We start from the raw sequence: 18,621 nt of genomic DNA, 5'->3' as shown, positions 1-18,621 counted from the left end.
CCAAGAACTCAACACCACCGTGCGCGAGCCCCACGGTGGGCGCCAACTGTCGTGGAAACGTCACGGCAGATGTCCTAGTGTGAGGACTTAGTCGTGAGGCCAACGCATCTATGTGGTAGCTTGAGAGGGGTTGATCGGGACGGGAGACGCAAGGCGGATCAACACACAAGACAAGGATTTAGACAGCTTCGGGCCCCGGGAAACATCATCGGTAATAGCCCTACATGTTGTTTGTGGCTAGGTCTCATTATGCTCATGAGGGAGACGCCGCATAACCGGCTCTCCTCTAGTTGTGTCTAGCCTTAAGGATTCTTTTCCTGCTCCCTTGGGGTGCCCCGCCCCTCCTTATATAAGTTGAAGGGGCGGGTTACATGTAGAGTCAAACTCGGATTAGGACTTAACCTATTTTGACGTCTTACCATGGGCTTCTTAACGTCTTGGGCTTCTTAACATAAGTCGGCCTACAATCCGGCTTACAATCTGTCTTACAATCTGGCTTAACTGTCTGGCTTAACTATCTGGCTTTACTGTCTAGCTTAACTGTCCGCCGGCTTACCATGCTTAACTGTCTGTCGGCTTATCATGCTTAACTGTCCGCCGGTTTAACCTGCTTAACTGTCTGCCGGCTTAACCTGCTTAACTGTCCACCGGCTTACAATGCTTAACTATCCGTCGGCTTATAATCTGCCGGGTCACCAATGAAACATCAAGTCCCAGCCGGGTCATATCTCCGGCCGGGTCATACCGCGGGGTATATCCCCGACATTAGCCCCCAGTTTAATTTGGATTCATCCATGTTAAAATGATTCTGTAAAACAAACACAAGAACAATTTTGACAGATTATGCTCCGGGTTAAGAACTCTTGTATGCCGACACTTGATCATCCTTAACTCCTTGGTATTTCCTTCTTCTAGAAATCTCAATTCATCACAACAAGATAGAGAGGGAGAAACACCATATGATCCAACTATATTAACAAAGCCCGCGATACATCAAGATCGTGCCATCTCAAGAACACGAGAGAGAGAGGGAGATTAAACACATAGCTACTGGTCCAAACCCTCAACCCCAAGGGTGGACTACTTCCTCCTCATCATGGTGGCCGCCGGGATGATAAAGATGCCACCCGTGATGATTTCCCCCTCAGTCAAGGTGCCGGAACAGGGTCTAGATTGGTTTTTCGTGGCTACAGAGGCTTGCGACGGCGGAACTTCCGATCTATCGACTCCCCTAGGGTTTTTGGAATATTTTGGCAATTTATAGGGCGAAGAGGCGGTGCGGGAGGCCACCAAGGTGGGCACAAACCACTTGGGCACGCCTAGAGGCCTGGTGGGTTGTGCCCCCCTCGAAGCTCCCCTCTGGTACTTCTTTGGCCCACTGGATGTCTTCTGGTCCAAAAAAATCTCCAAAAAGTCTCGTTGCGTTTGGACTCCGTTTGGTATTGATTTTCTACGAAGTAAAAAAAAAGGCAAAAAATAGCAACTGGCACTGGGCACTATGTCAACAGGTTAGTCCCAAAAAATGATATAAAGTTGCTATAAAATGATTGTAAAACATCCAAGAATGATAATATAACAGCATGAATTCTTCATAAATTATAGATACGTTGGAGACGTATCAGGCCATTTCTGTTGTTTGGTCCAACATAGCGAGCAACAGTCTCACCATGTTGGTTCTTGAACAGCTTATAATTGCCCAGAGAATCATCATCAGGATATTCAGGAATGGGAGATTTATGTCCCAAAAGTAATGCGGGATAGAGCATTTTCTCTTTGAAGGGACCCACACAGTGAGAGGATATTGATGAGGTTCCTAGTATGAACTATCTTCATTCAATTTCCTTTCGAAACCGATGCCTTCTTTCCTGGGATTTTTGTGAAGAATCGATTTCTTCAAAACGTCACAGAGGGTTTGATGCCCTTTGAGAGATTTGAACATACATGTGTGAAGAAGCTCCTTCAACCTAGCATTCTCATCAGAAACAGAACTATTTTCCTCGACCGAGGGGTTAGCACTAACAGATTATTCAGCATTGGCTCGTTCAAGGCATTTTAAGCAGGGTGGTTCAAACACTTCAGGTTTCTCTTTAAGTTGTTGGGTGAGAAGAGAACTTTCCCTGATCAAATCCTCATGAGCTTCTCTCAGCGCCTCGAGTCCATGTTTCCTTTTCAGGTAATCATAGGTCAATCTTTCGTGGTCGGCCGAGACAAAATCATGACGATTTGTCAGTTCTTGCATTCAAGACTTGAGAGTGGAATACTCTTTGGTCAATGATTGATTTTTCTCCATCTCCTCAACCAACAACCCTTCAGATTTCCTGAGGGTTTTCTCAATTTTCTCAAGAGAGTTTTGTTGAATGTTGGCAATTTTGATCAACTTAGCATGGTGAACCTTGTGATGTTTGGAGGATACCTTTTCTTTCGAGGCCTTGGCCATGAAGCAGTAGGTAGGAGATTCATCGTCGCTTGACGGATTCCCAAAGAAGTTTGTTGTAGTGGAGGAAGCATAAGCAATGTCGGCCATGCCAGAGCCAGAATCCTCATCAGATTCCTCAGCTTCTTCGGATCGTGATGATTCTTCTTCATCAGAATCCATTTCCTTGCCGATGTACGCCTTGGCCTTGCGAGAGTTATTCTTGCAGTTGGAGGAGGACTTGGAAGGATTTCTCGAGGAAGATCTTGACGAAGATTTTGAACAGGGGTTGTCCTTCTTCTTGAAGAACTTCTTCATTTTCTTCTCATCGTCGAAGTCGTAGTTCTTGCTCTTGCTTTAGCCTCGATAGTTGCCAGAATCATATCTTCCACTAGCACGGATTTCAGCTTCCCAGAGAGGGCAGTCCGAAATGAAATGTACATGCTTTTTGCACTTGAAGCAGGCGTATTCTCCTGTAGGTTTTGATGAAGATTTTGAACCACCATAGTTGCTTGAACCTTTCTTCTAGAACTAGCTCTTCCTGTGAACGCGCTGGAATCTTTTCGTGATTAGTGCAAGATCTTTGCTGAGCCTTTTTGGGTCATCTGAATCTTCTTCGGCATTTCCATCGGAGGAAGAATCAGCCACAACCTTGAGAGCATGATTTTTGCATTGACTTGAGCCATACAGATCTCTTTTCTTTTCTTCTTGTTCATCGTGGGTGTTCAGTCTTTCCATGATATCAGCAGAGTCGAGCGACTTGAAATCAGCTCGTTCTCGAATCATCAAGACAAGTGTGTTGAATGAATTGTCAAGAGATCGGACCAGTTTCTTCTCAACTTCATGGTTAGTGATGTCGGTGCTGAGACCTTGAGTCCCATTTGCTATGTCACTCAGACGATCGAACGTTTGCTGACAGCTTTCATTTCCAATGCACTTGAATCGATTGAATTTTGCTTGGAGGGTGTTAATTCGAGCTTCTTTCTGAGTTGAAACACCTTCATTTATCTTTTCGAGGACGTCCCACAATTCCTTCGCAGTTTCACACTGGCGATAGCAAAGAAATTGTGCATCAGAGAGATGGCCACCAATTTCATCTTTGGCTTGAGCATCCATCTGAATGAGTTTCTTCTACTCATTGGTGGGGGCTTGAGGTATTACAACTGTGAATCCAACTTGCACCACATTCCACATTTCATCATCAATTGCTCGAAGACGGATCTTCATCTTCTCCTTCCAGAAGGGATAGTCCGTCCCGTCGACGATGGGAATCTTGAGATGCGACTTGTAGCTCACCGAAGACATACTTAAACTCCAAGGTGGTTACACCAAAATGAGCAGAGTCAAGGGTACCTTGCTCTAATACCAATTGTAGGAACGAAGTATGTCTACCAGAGGGAGGGTGAATGGGAGTTTTAATTTTTCTTCGGAAAACTCAAAACTCTCATAACCCAGCAGCGGAAACTAAAGAAAACCAAACTACAACGAGCTAAAACTAAGTACCGAATGGAAACTAAACATGCATCGAAGTAAATCACATGATGGGAAACATATTGAATGGAAACATGAGTAACAAAGATAACCATAGGTGCTCGATGGCGACAGGGAATTTGTTCGACCAGTTCATCCTTCTGCACAAGGACTACGTCTAGTTGGAGGGGCTGTGACTTAACACGGAAGATAAACTCTCTCCACCCTATTCTCCTCGACAATCGATTCATCAACTGATGTTGATTACTTGTGGTAGATACTTGAAGGCGATCTCTAAACCTTTACAGACTTATTCTTTGAGAACCACAATGTGACGCCCCCGATTCAATCGTACACTAATCATGCACGCAAACGTGTACGATCAAGATCAGGGACTCACGGGAAGATATCACAACACAACTCTAAAACATAAATAAGTCATACAAGCATCATAATACAAGCCAGGGGCCTCGAGGGCTCGAATACAAGTGCTCGATCATAGACGAGTCAGCGGAAGCAACAATATCTGAGTACAGACATAAGTTAAACAAGTTTGCCTTAAGAAGGCTAGCACAAACTGGGATACAAATCGAAAGAGGCGCAGGCCTCCTGCCTGGGATCCTCCTAACTACTCCTGGTCGTTGTCAGCGGGCTGCACGTAGTAGTAGGCACCTCCCGTGTAGTAGGAGTCGTCACCGACGGTGGCGTCTGGCTCCTGGGCTCCGGCATCTGGTTGCGACAACCAGGTAGAAGGGAAAGAGGGAAAAGAGGGAGAAAAGCAACCGTGAGTACTCATCCAAAGTACTCGCAAGCAAGGAGCTACACTACATATGCATGGGTATATGTGTAAAGGGCCATATCGGTGGACTGAACTGCAGAATGCCAGAATAAGGGGGGATAGCTAGTCCTGTCGAAGACTACGCTTCTGGCAGCCTCCATCTTGCAGCATGTAGAAGAGAGTAGATTGAAGTCCTCCAAGTAGCATCGTATAGCATAATCCTACCCGGTGATCCCCTCCTCGTCGCCCTGTTAGAGAGCGATCACCGGGTTATATCTGGCACTTGGAAGGGTGTGTTTCATTAAGTATCCAGTTCTAGTTGTCATAAGGTCAAGGTACAACTCCGGGTCGTCCTTTTACCGAGGGACACGGCTATTCGAATAGATAAACTTCCCTGCAGGGGTGCACCACATTTTCCAACACGCTCGATCCCATTTGGTCGGACACACTTTCCTGGGTCATGCCTGGCCTCGGAAGATCAACACGTCGCAGCCCCACCTAGGCTCAACAGAGAGGTCAGCACGCCGGTCTAAATCCTATGCGCGCAGGGGTCTGGGCCCATCGCCCATTGCACACCTGCATGTTGCGTACACGGCCGGAAGCAGACCTAGCCCCCTTAATACAAGCGCGAGCTTACGGTCCAATGCGGCGCGCGCCACTCAGTCGCTGACGTCAAAAAGAGCTTCGGCTGATACCACGACGCCGAGTGCCCATAACTGTTCCCGTAGTTGGTTAGTGCGTATAGACCAAATGGCCAGACTCAGATCAAATACCAAGATCTCGTTAAGCGTGTTAAGTATCCGCGAACGCCGACCAGGGCTAGGCCCACCTCTCTCCTAGGTGGTCTCAACCTGCCCTGTCGCTCCGCCACAAAGTAATAGTTGGGGGCCGTCAGGAACCCAGGCCCACCTCTACCGGGATGGAGCCACCTGTCCTTTCAGCCCCCTCATCAGAATCACTTGCGGGTACTCAACGAGCTGACCCGACTTTAGTCACCACATGTGTCATGTATATAAAGTATATAGTATATACCCGTGATCACCTCCCGAAGTGATCACGGCCTAGTAGTATAGCATGGCAGACAGACAAGAGTGTGGGGCCACTGATGGAACACTAGCATCCTATACTAAGCAGTAGGATAGCAGGTAAGGGTAACAACTGTAGCAACAATGACAGGCTATGCAGCAGAATAGGATTAACCGAAAGCAGTAACATGCTACACTACTCTAATGCAAGCTGTATAGAGAAGAATAGGCGATATCTGGTGATCAAGGGGGGGCTTGCCTGGTTGCTCTGGCAAGTAGGGGTCGTCAACAGCGTAGTCGGTCGGGGCACCAGCAGCGACGTCGGTCTCGTAGTCTACCGGAGAGAAGAGGGGGAAGAAACAATGAATATAATGCAAACATAAGCATGACGATGGAAGACATGACAATGCGCGGTGCTAGGTGTGCCCTAACGCGGTAGGAGGTGGTACCGACGAAGGGGGAAAACATCCGGGAAAGTATTCCCGGTGTTTCGCGTTTTCGGACAGATGAATCGAAGGGGAAAAGTTGCGAGTTTGCTATGCTAGGGATGTGTGGCGGACGAACGGGCTGCGTATCCGGATTCGTCTCGTCGTTCTGAGCAACTTTCATGGACAAAACATTTTCATCCGAGTTACGATTTATTTTATATTCATTTTTAAAGATTTAAATCAATTTATAAATTATTATTACTAATTTAATTCGAAAATGGCATTACTGCATCAGCATGACGTCAGCATGACGTCATCAGTCAACAGAGGTGTTGACTGGGTCAAGCTGACGGGAGGGTCCCGCATGTCATTGACTGTTTAGTTAATTAACATTAGTTAATTAGGTTAATTAGCTAATTAGGTTAATTAAACGGGATTAATTAAGTTTAATTAATTTAGTTAATTAATTTATTGGTTAATATTTTTATTTCTTATTTACTATTTTCTTTAATTCCTTTTTTTATCGTTCTGGTACTGGGGCGGGGCCCGACTGTCATTGGGCCACGGGCCTTAACGGGTTCGGGCGCTCGGGTGCGGGTGTCACCCCAGCTGGCGCTGGGCAGCGGGCGCCGTTGCAGGCGAGGCGCCCATCAGGCGGACCCGAGGCGGCGGGGCAAGCGAACCCGGCCGGCGGCTGCGGGCACGGTGGCGCGAGACGGGCACGCGCGGCTGGGCGCGGGTGGGTGCGGCCAGGTCGCGGAGGGAGTGGATCAGGCGCAGGGGAGCAGAACTCCGAGCGCAGGCGCGACAAGCGCGTCCCCGGAGCGAGGCAGGGCATGGCCCCGGAGCGAGGCAGGGCGCGCGTGCGAGGACCCGGCCACGGTGGGCGCGCGCGGGACGCCGGTCCAATCGTGACGCGGGGAGGAGGCCGCGGCCATGGGGCAGCATCGGGCGGACGGCGAGTGCGGGGAGAGGAGGAGAGGCCGAGGGCCTCACCGGGGTTGTAGGGCACGGGGCAGTGGGGCGTGGGGAGGAGGACGGGGACGACGTTCCGGCGCGGCAGTCCGACGAGGTGGTGATGAGGAGGCGCGGCGCTTGGCGATCCGGCGACGAGCGCGGGGAAGACGACGTCGGGCAGCGCCGGGCGGCGAGTCGTGGTCGTCGGGGCACAGCGGGGAGGCGTTCGACGAGCGGCGAGGTGGCCCGGCGAGTCGGAGCGACGGGCGCCGGCGGTGCGGCGACGCACGACGTCAGGGGCGACAAGGCAAGCCCCGATCCAGATCGGATCGGGGGGAAGGAGAGCGTAGTGGGGGGGTAGTGGGGGTTACGAGTTAGGGTTTGACCGGGGTGGGGGGATATGGGGAGTGGGGAGGGCGGCCTGGGCCGGTTTGGCTAGTAGCTGGGCCAACTGGCCCAGTGGTGGGGTTCTCTTTCTTTTTTTGTTTGTTTTGTTTTCTTTTACTTTTTCTTATTTTTTCACTTTTCTGTTTTCTTTTAGTTCCTAATTATTTTAGTTTCTTTAAAATACCAAGTTAGCACCTAAATTAGTATCATCAAAATAGGCCACTGCCAAACCTAGTTTGGACCCAAAATAAATTAGTTTAATATTTTTATATTTTCAAAAGCAATTAAATTATTATTTTAGCCACTGTTTTTTAATTAGTTTAGGGCATTTAAACACTTTGTAAAAGGTTGGTTCCATTACCAAAACTAGTTAGGGATTATTTGCCACATGATGAACATTTTAGTTTTAATATTTGAAAACTTTTATTGTTTGCTTGATTTTGACTTTGAATTTAAATCGGTTTCGAACTAACGCGAGATTAGCAATAGTAATCAAAGTGACGTGGCATCTTTAGCAGAGGTTCACTGTAGCTTAATTATACGGGCGTCACACACAACCACTCTTGGTCTCTAAAGAAATTGACACCTAACCGTCTAGAGAGTTTTGCAGCTCTCAAGAGTAATAGGCGGAGCGTACTAGACTTAGATTCGAGTGATGTCGGCTCTAGGGGTTTTCTCTTGATGGATTTTAAACCCAAATCGCCCAGAGAGTGGGTTGCTCAATAATCTTTTCAGAATCAAAAGGAGCAGCCACCGGACAAAGCCGGCGCGGGGTGGCTATTTATAGCCGCAGCCTTCCCAGATGGGAAATGACCATTTTGGACATGTGGTCCATCCAATGGCCAACCGACACGTTCACAACGGTCGGATTTTGGAGCAACGGTAACATTACTTGAGGAACAAGTAATGCTAACTCCTCGGTCTGAGACAAACCTCTCACAGCAAAGAAGATCACAGTCTCTTGCTGGCAAGTATTTGCTTGGAACACAAAGAGATTTCTCTCACAACTTTCATAGGATTTGGGTTTAGCATCAGAGAATCAAAGTTTCTAACGCTATACCCCTCTTAATAGTACGGTGGTCCTATGACTCAATAAGAAGAAGAAGAACAACAAAACAAATGCTACGTCTTCACTTCGTCTTCATTCTCCTCGGACGCAACCATTTTTCTTCGGACAGACACCGAACCAATTGCTTCACTTCAGCAATTTTTAGGGGTCACTCTTGTTAGCATCATCTTCGGTGATAACCTTCGCTGCAATACAGGGAGATTATCTTCGTCGTTTGTATCAAACTTCTTGATATCTTGGGGACCTATTACTCTATGTGCACTAGCAAACACATAAGTCCCATATTGTTTATGTCAACAAACTCCAAAACATAAGGGGCCTATCCTTGCACCAACATAATCTTTATTTTATGGAGTTTGGTCCTTCATTGTTGGGATAAAGGAAGTCGTACTTCAGGCTGATCGAACTTTAGAAGAGTGGTGGCAAGATGCCAGAGCTAGAGTTCAAGGAACCAAAAGAAACTCCATGGACAACTTGGTGTTGCTGTTCACCTGGAGCATATGGCGGGAGAGGAATGGTATGGTTTTTGAGAATTCTCACATGCCAATGATGAAGATCTTTGATCAAGTTATTGTTGACGCCAAGCTATGGGCAGAAGCGAGCATGGGTCATTTTGTTCTTCACTAGTTGTGCTTCTAGTTTTTGTCATTTGTTGTAGGCTTGGTATATTGCTTTAGTCTACATGTATAATATTAAGCCCATCCTTTAAAATTTCTAGGAATGAAGCACGAGATTGAGCTAATCAGTGACAAAATAATAACATAATAGCACTTTCCAATTCTAAGAAACAACTCAAAGTTGGGCCACGGTATTTGAGAACATCCGATGCATATGACACTCGAATACTTTTGGAGATGAACAAAGTTTCCAGGGATACTTGGCTCAATTGATTGCATGCAATAGAAGCGGAAGAATTGCCCTACGACATAGCATTGATAGTTCATTGGCCATTCGAAAGATCCAACCATCCTTTTTAGGTTGTTGCAGCTCACCACCCTTTGCACGGTTAGTCAATGGAGGATCATCATCGATGGAGTTTCAAGCAAATGGTCACACATATAACACATGCTACCGCTAGGATATACCCAAAGTGGGCAACCTTTGTGAATCCATTCCCTCCCACCCCTCGGGATTTTGTAAGCCCAGATTGCTGTTGTGCAAGGAGACCAACATACGTTGTTGCATGATCATGATTGCTTGTGTGATCTTGTATAATATGAAAATCGAGAATGAGCGTGCCCAAAATTTGGACTACTCTTGCTATATGACTTCATGGGAAGGGTGTTGAATCCGTGTAGGAGTGAAGATGGCACTAGATACTTTCTTCAAGTGTACCATGAAATTTGAGATGTGGATATTCATCAAAGGGCTTTAAGAATATCTCATCAAGGAGTGCTGGAGGTGAAATGTCCCGACATGATCACTAATTCTACTTCTATGTTTTGTGTTATGTTTGATGAACAATCATGTTGAACTACGTATTGTGGACTGATGAACTACGTAATAACTACGTATTATTCATGTTTTACTTGACATGAGTTTGATATATGGGTTTTTACATCTGTGCCCATGGTTCCTTAGATCTACTCATTCATCCCCACGCTCTTAACTTTTGCTCAGTTTTCCCCACTCCCTTGCCCGAAACCCTCAGAACAGGTCACAATGGACGTTGTTGTCGGGTCAGTGCTTTGACCGTTAACTCTAACGAGTGGGGCCGTGTTGGGTTGTGTCGTTGTTCGACCGTTGGGCCGTGGTTTCCTTGGGTCGTCCCTTGCATTAAACGCATGCGCGCGCCTCCACGACAGAAGCCTGCTATGCATGCACCCAACAAGCCTGCCTGGATGCGTCGATGCGCGTCGCCACGATGCGCCGACCGAGCTTGCATGCGCCGATGCATGCAACCATGATGCACTGACCGAGCTGCTTTCGTGCACGCCAGCCGCCACGGATGCAGCGACGGTCGCTGCCGCTGTTTCCTCTCTTCTCGCACACTTGTCTCCTTGATTTAGAGCATCATTTTTTACGATCAGTTGCAGCCTTTTCGATCCACTCGCATCTTAACCCGTTTTGCTACGACAAATAAATTGAACAAATATGTTTTATATTTTTGTGGCTGCATGCACCAGCTAGGTGGCTACATATTTGTGGTTTGTGTAAAAAAAGAAGGGTTCGTTGTGGCTGCATGCACTAGGTGGTTACTAACAAAGTGAGCCCTCTAAGAAAACAATCAACAAATATGTAGATAGGGCCAACAAGCCCATAGCACTATCACATAGTTGAAACTAGGAAGAACTTCATAATAGAATAGATAGAAAACTTAATAATATAACTTAATAAAAGGGCCAACAAGCCCATAACATCTCCAACATAGTTCAATTACAACTTAACATAACATAGACTAAAAAAAGAAAAATAGATAGAGGGTTTAGAACCCTAGAAGCCGCCTTCTCCACCTCGCTCCTCCTCTGAGCGCCCTTCACTACTCCTCTAGGGCGTTGTCGATGGGGTACAGAAGAGTGTGCATGCGCGATGCGGTGGGGAAGATGTTGGTGTACTCCGTGAACATGTTGTGGGTGGTGAAAGCGATGAACTCGCAACCACACCAAAACACCCGGCCGAGGAGGTAGAAGGCGTTGAATGTGTTGCTGAAGTGGGCAAGGAGAGCAACCACCACCCTGTTTTGGATGACCTCCTCGACACGGAACATCCTTGGAGATCCCCACGGGAGCTGGTGGTAGCCGGACGCGAGGAAGAACTCGGTGAAGTTCCTTGCGGTCCTCCACCTTGATATCGCCCACACACGTAGTGTGCGCTCAACGTACACGCCAGGAAGGTAGATCCTCTCCGGCACGGTGGGTGGGAAGTGGTAGGTTGGTCCGGTGTACTGCATGGCTGAGGATGTGCTAGAAGAAGAAGAGGTGGTCAAAGAGCAAGAAGGGCAGATGGCAGAGAGGATGGGAGATGGATGAGGGATGGCAGAGGCAGAGGATGGCTTAAATAGCCGTAGTGCTACGTGTTATTTGGCCGTGGCAATAATGGGGTCAAATGTGAAGTAGCCCGTTTTCAAACCCACCGCAGCATCGGGAGTGTACACGCGTGGAAAACAGTGGTTTAAAAAGAAGTAGAAAAAGAAGCTAATTGCACACGTGGGAATCCGTGGTCATATATATTATATGAACAAAAAGAGACAATTTTTGAATAGTTTGTGGCCATTTTACATGATAAAAATAAATTTGGCCCTTAAAAATTTGGTCATTTTGCATTTGTATAGAACAAAAAGAACTAAATTTTGCTACGCAATGTCAATTGATTTCAAACGATGCAAAAAAACAGAGCCAACACGTTCATAAAAAACAAAGCAAACGCTGCAAAAAAAGACGCAATTCGATGGCCCAACCAGAGCTTGGTTTCCTTTTAGGTCCAATAACAACATTTTTTCGCGTAATCAGTGATGGGCGAGCAGCCGAGCACAACCAATAGGATCGCCTCTCGCGGATTGCCCCACGATCCAACAATGCGGAGCCGTCCTTGTGATCCAACGGCGCGGAGCCTGCCCACCTAATTCCTTCTAGAAGACCAGATCTGAGGGTTGTCGCTTGGCGTCAGGGTATGATCGGATGGCTGACGTTGGGAGCTAGGGTTAGGCGAAACCCCGCGGGGTTTTGAGCTGGTCAACGGGGTTTCGAAGGCTTTAACTGAGCATAACTAATTTAAAAAAATGAAAAAAAATATGAAACCTTCGTCGTTCGTCGTTTTATAAGACACACTAACGAGGAAAAATACTAAACTTGGTCTATGGTCATTTTCATGAAAAAACCCTAGCTGGCATGATCGAGGTCAAATGAGCACCATTAATTTTAAAAAAAATAAGAAAAATATAAAACCCGCGCACAATGTTGTCTTATGTGACATGTTACCAACCAAAAATCATAAACTTGGTCTATGGTCATTTTTATGAGAAAACCTTCACACATATGAGCTATCACGTACATGATTTCATAGAGTTCAAGGAGAGGAGGTAGGGTTACCTTCTGTTTTTGAAAATTTTAAAAAAATCAAAAAAAATCACCAAAGCTTTATTTCAAAGTGAATAAGAAGGATCTGAACTTAGTTTTCCATTTTCATATTTTAAACGTGTTTTTATCATTTTTATATTAAAGCATATGTTTTCAAAAGAAAATGTAAAAAGATGAAGATTAATTCAAAAAATAGTGAGACTTCAAATCTACACTATGGAAAGTAAATATGTGTTAATAAAAAAACATTTGGCTCATTTAGAGTAGGTCCAAAAAAACTTGATTACATGTGTTGTTTACCCTAGCCTGGGAGCTCATTTTTCAAATTCAAATTTATTTGACCTTCTCTAAATCACTTCAAATTTTGCACACATGATCTCCTACACAAACATAGATAGTTTGCCAAGGTTTTATTTGTTTTTTGCATTTTCTTGAATTTATACTGTCCAGTCGCATGTCAGTTGAAAACATCGGATAATGAAACATGCTGGTGGGAAAAAGATTGCATTTTATTTGATTAATAAATATGAGACAAATAATTAGGATAATACTCCTTTATGATCTGTGAAAAAACAGCATGTGTGATCACTGAAGCAACACTGAAATAACATGTGTGATCAGTGAAGCAACACTGAAACAACATGTGTGATCAGTGAAGCAACACTGAAACAACATGTGTGATCAGTGAAGCAACACTGAAACAACATGTGTGATCATTGCATCACCTAAAATCATAGTTCACAACATCTAAACATAACTAACCATACACCACAGGCAAATTTAAGGACAGACAAATATAGATAGCATAATACATTACGAGCATCACCATAGATTCAGTTCAGCAAACCATAAACAACCAGATTCAGTTCAACAAACCAAAAGTAACCCAACAGATAAAGATAAAGATTCAGTTCATCACAGCATCACATCATCACTTCACGCCGGAGTCAGGGCCTTCACGAGGGCGGCATGCTGCCCCCTGATCATGTAGTCCTCCCGGTGAATCGCTACATCCTCTGCATGAGACAGAAGGTGGTCGAAGCGGCCATTCCTTGGCTTTGGCTTGGTGGTGCAGTAGGGGCAGTGCCACTTCTTGGTCTTGCGGTTGTAGAACGAAGCAACTCCCTTGCCCTTGATCTTCACCACCTCCTTGGTTGTGAAGGACGCGACGTTGCCCTTGTACACTTCTTCTCCAGAATCATACTGCACACATGAATGAGTTACATTAATACATTATAGATTCATGGATACACCATGTCAAAGGAACTAAATGAACAATCTAAATTTCAAGTAGGCTTACCTCATATTCTTCGTCATCACTTTCCTCTGGATCATACGAGTTGTAGTGGGCCAGCTTCCTCTTTCTACCCCCCCCAACCATCATCCTCCTGAATATACAATTACATCCATCACTAGTAAATAAGGAATCCAATTGAAAATTTAGATATGCACACATGACACATTGATCATAGGGCTAATATACTCCCAATATACTATGATCATTGTTTTTCATTTTTCATTGTCATGCACACAAATTGAACAACAGAGCTAATATAACTACATATTGTGGACAAATTTATATACTAATGAATCAAATAACTTCTTAATCAATGGATTCCATTTGGGCATATGACATTCAAAACCCCAATGTGAGTAGCATTCAAAAACAAATCTAATAGGGACCCAATCTAAGGCAACGAATCTGAGTAACATTAAAAAAACCCAATCTATGAGCATTAAAAACAAATCTAATAAGCATACATCTGTGTAGCATTGAAGCACAGAGATACCTATCTCTCATACAGATCTATCTAGCATTTTTGCAATGAATTTATCCAACAAACCCTAGTCCAAAAACCCCCATCCCCCCAATACAAAAAACCCCGGCCCATCCGTCAAACCAACTACTCTAATCATCTGAACTACCGTATGAATCACAATCTAACCAATGCAACTAGGGAGCAACTAACTCTACAAGCTAAGCAAGTGCAAATACCTGCTGCTCCATGTTAGGCTGCGCATCGGGGGTATCGGGATGGGCTGCGCCACTCGACGCCGTCACCCTCTGCAGCGCTGAGGCGGAGCCCGCCACATCCTTCTCCACATCCATAGTGGTTGCGAGTTTCCCCGCACCGCCGTGGATGCCGCCGACATCCCCGCTCACCGCGCCCTGCAGCTTCACCACATCTCCGGCCGCTGTGCCGGCGTCGCCACGAGGTTCGGTCATCTAATAGATGGAGGCGATGAAGATGAGGAAGAGGATGTGGTGGGGGAGAGCGAGACGGTGCGGTGGAGGCAGTGGAGGAGAGCGAGACGACGCCGGTGAGGGAGAGGAAGACGATGTGGCAGGGAGGGGATTTGGGGGGAAATGGTAGGGGCGATGGAGGTGGTTGCCCCTCTTTATATGATTGGATGTTTCGGGCATGTCCATGGACACGTGCTACCCCACGACCGCGGTCAGTTGCATGCGCCCACGTATACGCGGCCCCACTCGTCAGAGTTAACGGTCAAAGGCATTGACCCGACGGCAACGTCCGTTGTAACCTGTTCTAAGGGTTTCGGGCAAGGGACTGGGGAAAAGTGAGCAAAAGTTAACAGAGTGGGGATAAATGAGTATAACTAATGAACCAGGGGCACAGAAATTAAAATCCCTTGATATATTATTTAGAGCATCGCACATGCACAAAATATGTATGGTACTCCCTCTGTTCCTAAATATTTGTCTTTTTGGAGATTTCAAATGGACTATCATATACGGATGTATATAGACATATTTTAAAGTGTAGATTCACTCATTTTATTCTGTATGTAGTCATTTGTTAAAATTTCTAAAGAGACAAATATTTAGGAATGGTGGGAGTAAAGATGAAAGCTGAAATATCTGCAGGACGGAAGGACAGCCAAAGGTGCCGCCAAGTAGGAGCATCTCCCTTTCACGCGCACATGCACAGACAGCGGAAGCGGTTGCTGCAGACACACACGTCTCTGTGTGAAAACGTCGCGTGTTCCCTTGAGCTCCGTGCGTGCGTGCGTGCTCGATTTGCTCCTATTATCGTTTTCTTTCCGGGCTGCAGATGAAATGAAGGCGGATCAAACATGATGCTCGCTGTCTCAGCGTGTGGGCATGGTCCAGAGCAGTTGCCAACGTACCGAACTAGTCCCAGCCGTGTAGCAGCAATGTTTGGCTATTTTGGCTAGTCATTAACCAACCGTCTTCAGCTCCTGGGTTAACTTGGGAACCTAGAATTTTGGAGCTAATATGAGATATCTGCGACGAAACCGCGTACTACGCGCTCTGCGTTTGCCGTGTCATTTTTGGTGCGTGCGCGCGTGCACCGAGTTCCATTTTGCGTGCGGTTTGCGCCCTCTTCTGCCCAGCTCTCCCCAAATCATTACTCGCCGGCCCGACCATCAAAAGGCACCGTCCGTATATACACCGAACTTGTGCAAATGATCCATCCGATGTGGCCGAACAAAGGTACGCGATGCATGCATGTAGCAGCACAGGCAGCAGGTTCTCGGCATCTAGAACACCCTACTCCCGATTCCGACATAGTACATGAAATCTTCACTCGCTGCTCAGTACTGCATGCATTGCCAACATGATTCACGTGACACGGCAACCAGTGCGCTCTCGGGGCAAATCGTCCCCCGTCCCGGTGCGCCGAATCCACCTGGCTCCCGTACCTTCCTTCCTTGTCGTACGGCCGCGTCTCGTTTTTAACGGGGGCGCATCCACTCCACAGACCACAGCACAGTTATTACTTGTAGTAGTAGCTTGTAGTCCAGTGACCAACGCACTCGCGACGAGTCTCTCGCAACCCAGAAAATCAACTTCTTGGCGCACGTGAGCTTCCGCTGTCATATCCAGCTCCAGGGCCGGGAACCGGCTCGGCTCTATATAAAACCACAGACCGTGAAAACCAGCAAGCCGACCGAGAGCAGAGCCACCAAAGGCAGCGCAGCGCTAGCGTCTTGGCCGGGTCCATTTCTTCGACAGACCAACCAAACGCTCTCGCAGGACACGCACGGCCGCACCGCATGTCGTGGTCTGACACGGACGCGGCGCTCTTCGCGGCCGTCCTGGGCCACGACGCCGCGCGCCACCTGGCCACCACGCCGCCGCACCTCGACGGCCCGGCCTCGTCGTCGCCCGAGCTGCAGGCGCGCCTGTACGACCTCGTCGAGCGGGGAGGAGCCTGGACCTACGGCATCTACTGGCAGGAGTCCCGGGCAAGCGCCGTGCTCGGCTGGGGCGACGGGCACTGCCGCGACGGCCCGGCCGAGCAAGCCGGGGCCGCGGACAGGAGCCTGGCGCGTAAGCGCGCGCTGTTGCGGCTCCACGCGCTGTATGGCGGCGGGGACGAGGACGGCGCCGACTACGCGCTCCGCCTCGACCGGGTCACTGGCGTTGAGATGTACTTCCTGGCGTCCATGTACTTCTCGTTCCGCGAGGACGCCGGCGGGCCGGGCCGCGCGCTCACCTCCGGCCACCACGCCTGGGCCGCCGTCGATCCCCACCTGCCCGGCTCACCCGGGTGGTACGTCCGTGCGTCCCTCGCCCAGTCCGCCGGCTTACGCACCGTCGTCTTCCTCCCTTGCAAGGGCGGCGTCCTTGAGCTCGGTTCCGCCGTGGCCATGCGCGAGAACCCCGAGGTCCTGCGCGCCATCCAATCTGTCTTCCACGTCGAGGCCGTCGCGCCGGACGATCGCATGAGGATCTTCGGGAAGGACGTTTCCCGCAGCCCCCCATTGCCGCCGGTGCAAACCACGGGGAGCGACGCCAGTTGGGCGCTGCGGCTCGGCGGGCAAGCCATGGTGGCGCGCCCGACCAAGCAGGAGGCGGCGGCAGTCAAACCGAAACCCCAGCAGGAGCCTCCCAAGAGCATAAGCTTCAGCGACGCGCAGAAGCAGGCGGGCGGCGAGGAGCGGAGGCCGCGGAAGCGGGGGCGCAAGCCGGCGAACGGGCGGGAGGAGCCCCTGAACCACGTGGAGGCGGAGCGGCAGCGGCGGGAGAAGCTGAACCAGCGGTTCTACGCGCTGCGCGCGGTGGTGCCCAAGATCTCCAAGATGGACAAGGCGTCGCTGCTGAGCGACGCCATCGCGTACATCCAGGAGCTGGAGGAGCGCCTCCGGGGCGGCGCGGCGGGGCCGGCGCCGGCGCGGGCGGAGGCCGGCCCGTCCGTGGAGGTGAAGGCAATGCAGGACGAGGTGGTGCTGCGCGTCAGCACCCCCCTGGACGCGCACCCCATCTCCGGGGCGCTGAGCGCCATGCGGGACTCCCAGCTGAGCGTGGTGGCGTCGAGCATGGCGGTGGCGGACGACACCGTCACGCACAAGCTCGTGGTGCGGTCGGCGGGCCCCGAGCGGCTCACGGCCGAGACCGTGCTGGCCGCGATTTCCCGTGGGGTGATGATGAGCGCCACCCCCTCCCCGTGACCATGCAGCTGTAACAATCGCGCGGCAGGCAACTGTCAACCGTTAGGGTAAGTTTAGGTGAGCATGCTCCTCGTGACTGCATGCCACGTGGCGCGCAGGAGGAAGGTGAAACTCCTTTCCTCGAGTGGCAGTATCCCAGATTGCCAGTGGTAGATTCATGTAGTGCACCTGGTTATCAATTTGCACCCAGTACACAGTAGATCAAATCTACGGAAAATTGTTATGTATAGGAAGATGCAGTAATTCTCAGCCTTGTGGATGACTCCGTGTTTCTTTGGAGAAGAGACCGTGGAATTTGAGCGCGTCGTGCGTGGCGGTGGGGGTTTACTTTGACCGACCGCACGCGCTCTCTCCGTTTCAGATCTCCACCTACACCCGCTGGACTGAAAGTTTTCTTCGTCGGGTCGTCGTCGACGTCTCTCTCGCGCGGGCGCGAAAACCGCCGTCCCGCGTCTGGACTTGACAGTCGCCGGCCCGCACCGCGTCTTCGCGTGACGCCGCACGCGCGTTGCTTGCGACTTTGTGACAACTTCTCTTGCGGCGCGTGACCACGGGACTCGCCTCTCGCCTCGCCGCCTCTGGTAGCCCGGCCGGTGTCGTCGCATCGTATGACCGCAACCCAACAACCGGGGCTCGTGT

At 48.8% G+C, this 18,621-nt stretch overlaps 1 protein-coding gene across 1 annotated transcript; it reads left to right on the top strand.

The window, feature by feature from the left end:
- Nucleotides 1–15,951: 15,951 nt before the first annotated feature.
- On the top strand, nt 15,952–18,211 carry LOC109768685 (transcription factor ABA-INDUCIBLE bHLH-TYPE-like). Its single transcript, XM_020327430.4, has one exon. The coding sequence runs from the start codon at nt 16,585–16,587 to the stop codon at nt 17,980–17,982; it is 1,398 nt and encodes a 465-aa protein (XP_020183019.1). The 5' UTR covers nt 15,952–16,584; the 3' UTR covers nt 17,983–18,211.
- The last annotated feature ends 410 nt before the right edge of the window (nt 18,212–18,621 follow it).

The sequence above is a fragment of the Aegilops tauschii genome, chromosome 3 (genome assembly GCF_002575655.3).
Source record: "Aegilops tauschii subsp. strangulata cultivar AL8/78 chromosome 3, Aet v6.0, whole genome shotgun sequence".
Lineage (NCBI taxonomy): Eukaryota > Viridiplantae > Streptophyta > Magnoliopsida > Poales > Poaceae > Aegilops > Aegilops tauschii.
The sequence above is the reverse complement of the archived record's forward strand: the minus strand, read 5'-3'. Positions and strand labels throughout refer to the sequence as shown.

Excerpts from the sequence above, each read along its gene's own strand:
- LOC109768685 (XM_020327430.4), top strand. The coding sequence starts at position 16,585 with ATGTCGTGGTCTGACACGGACGCGGCGCTCTTCGCGGCCGTCCTGGGC.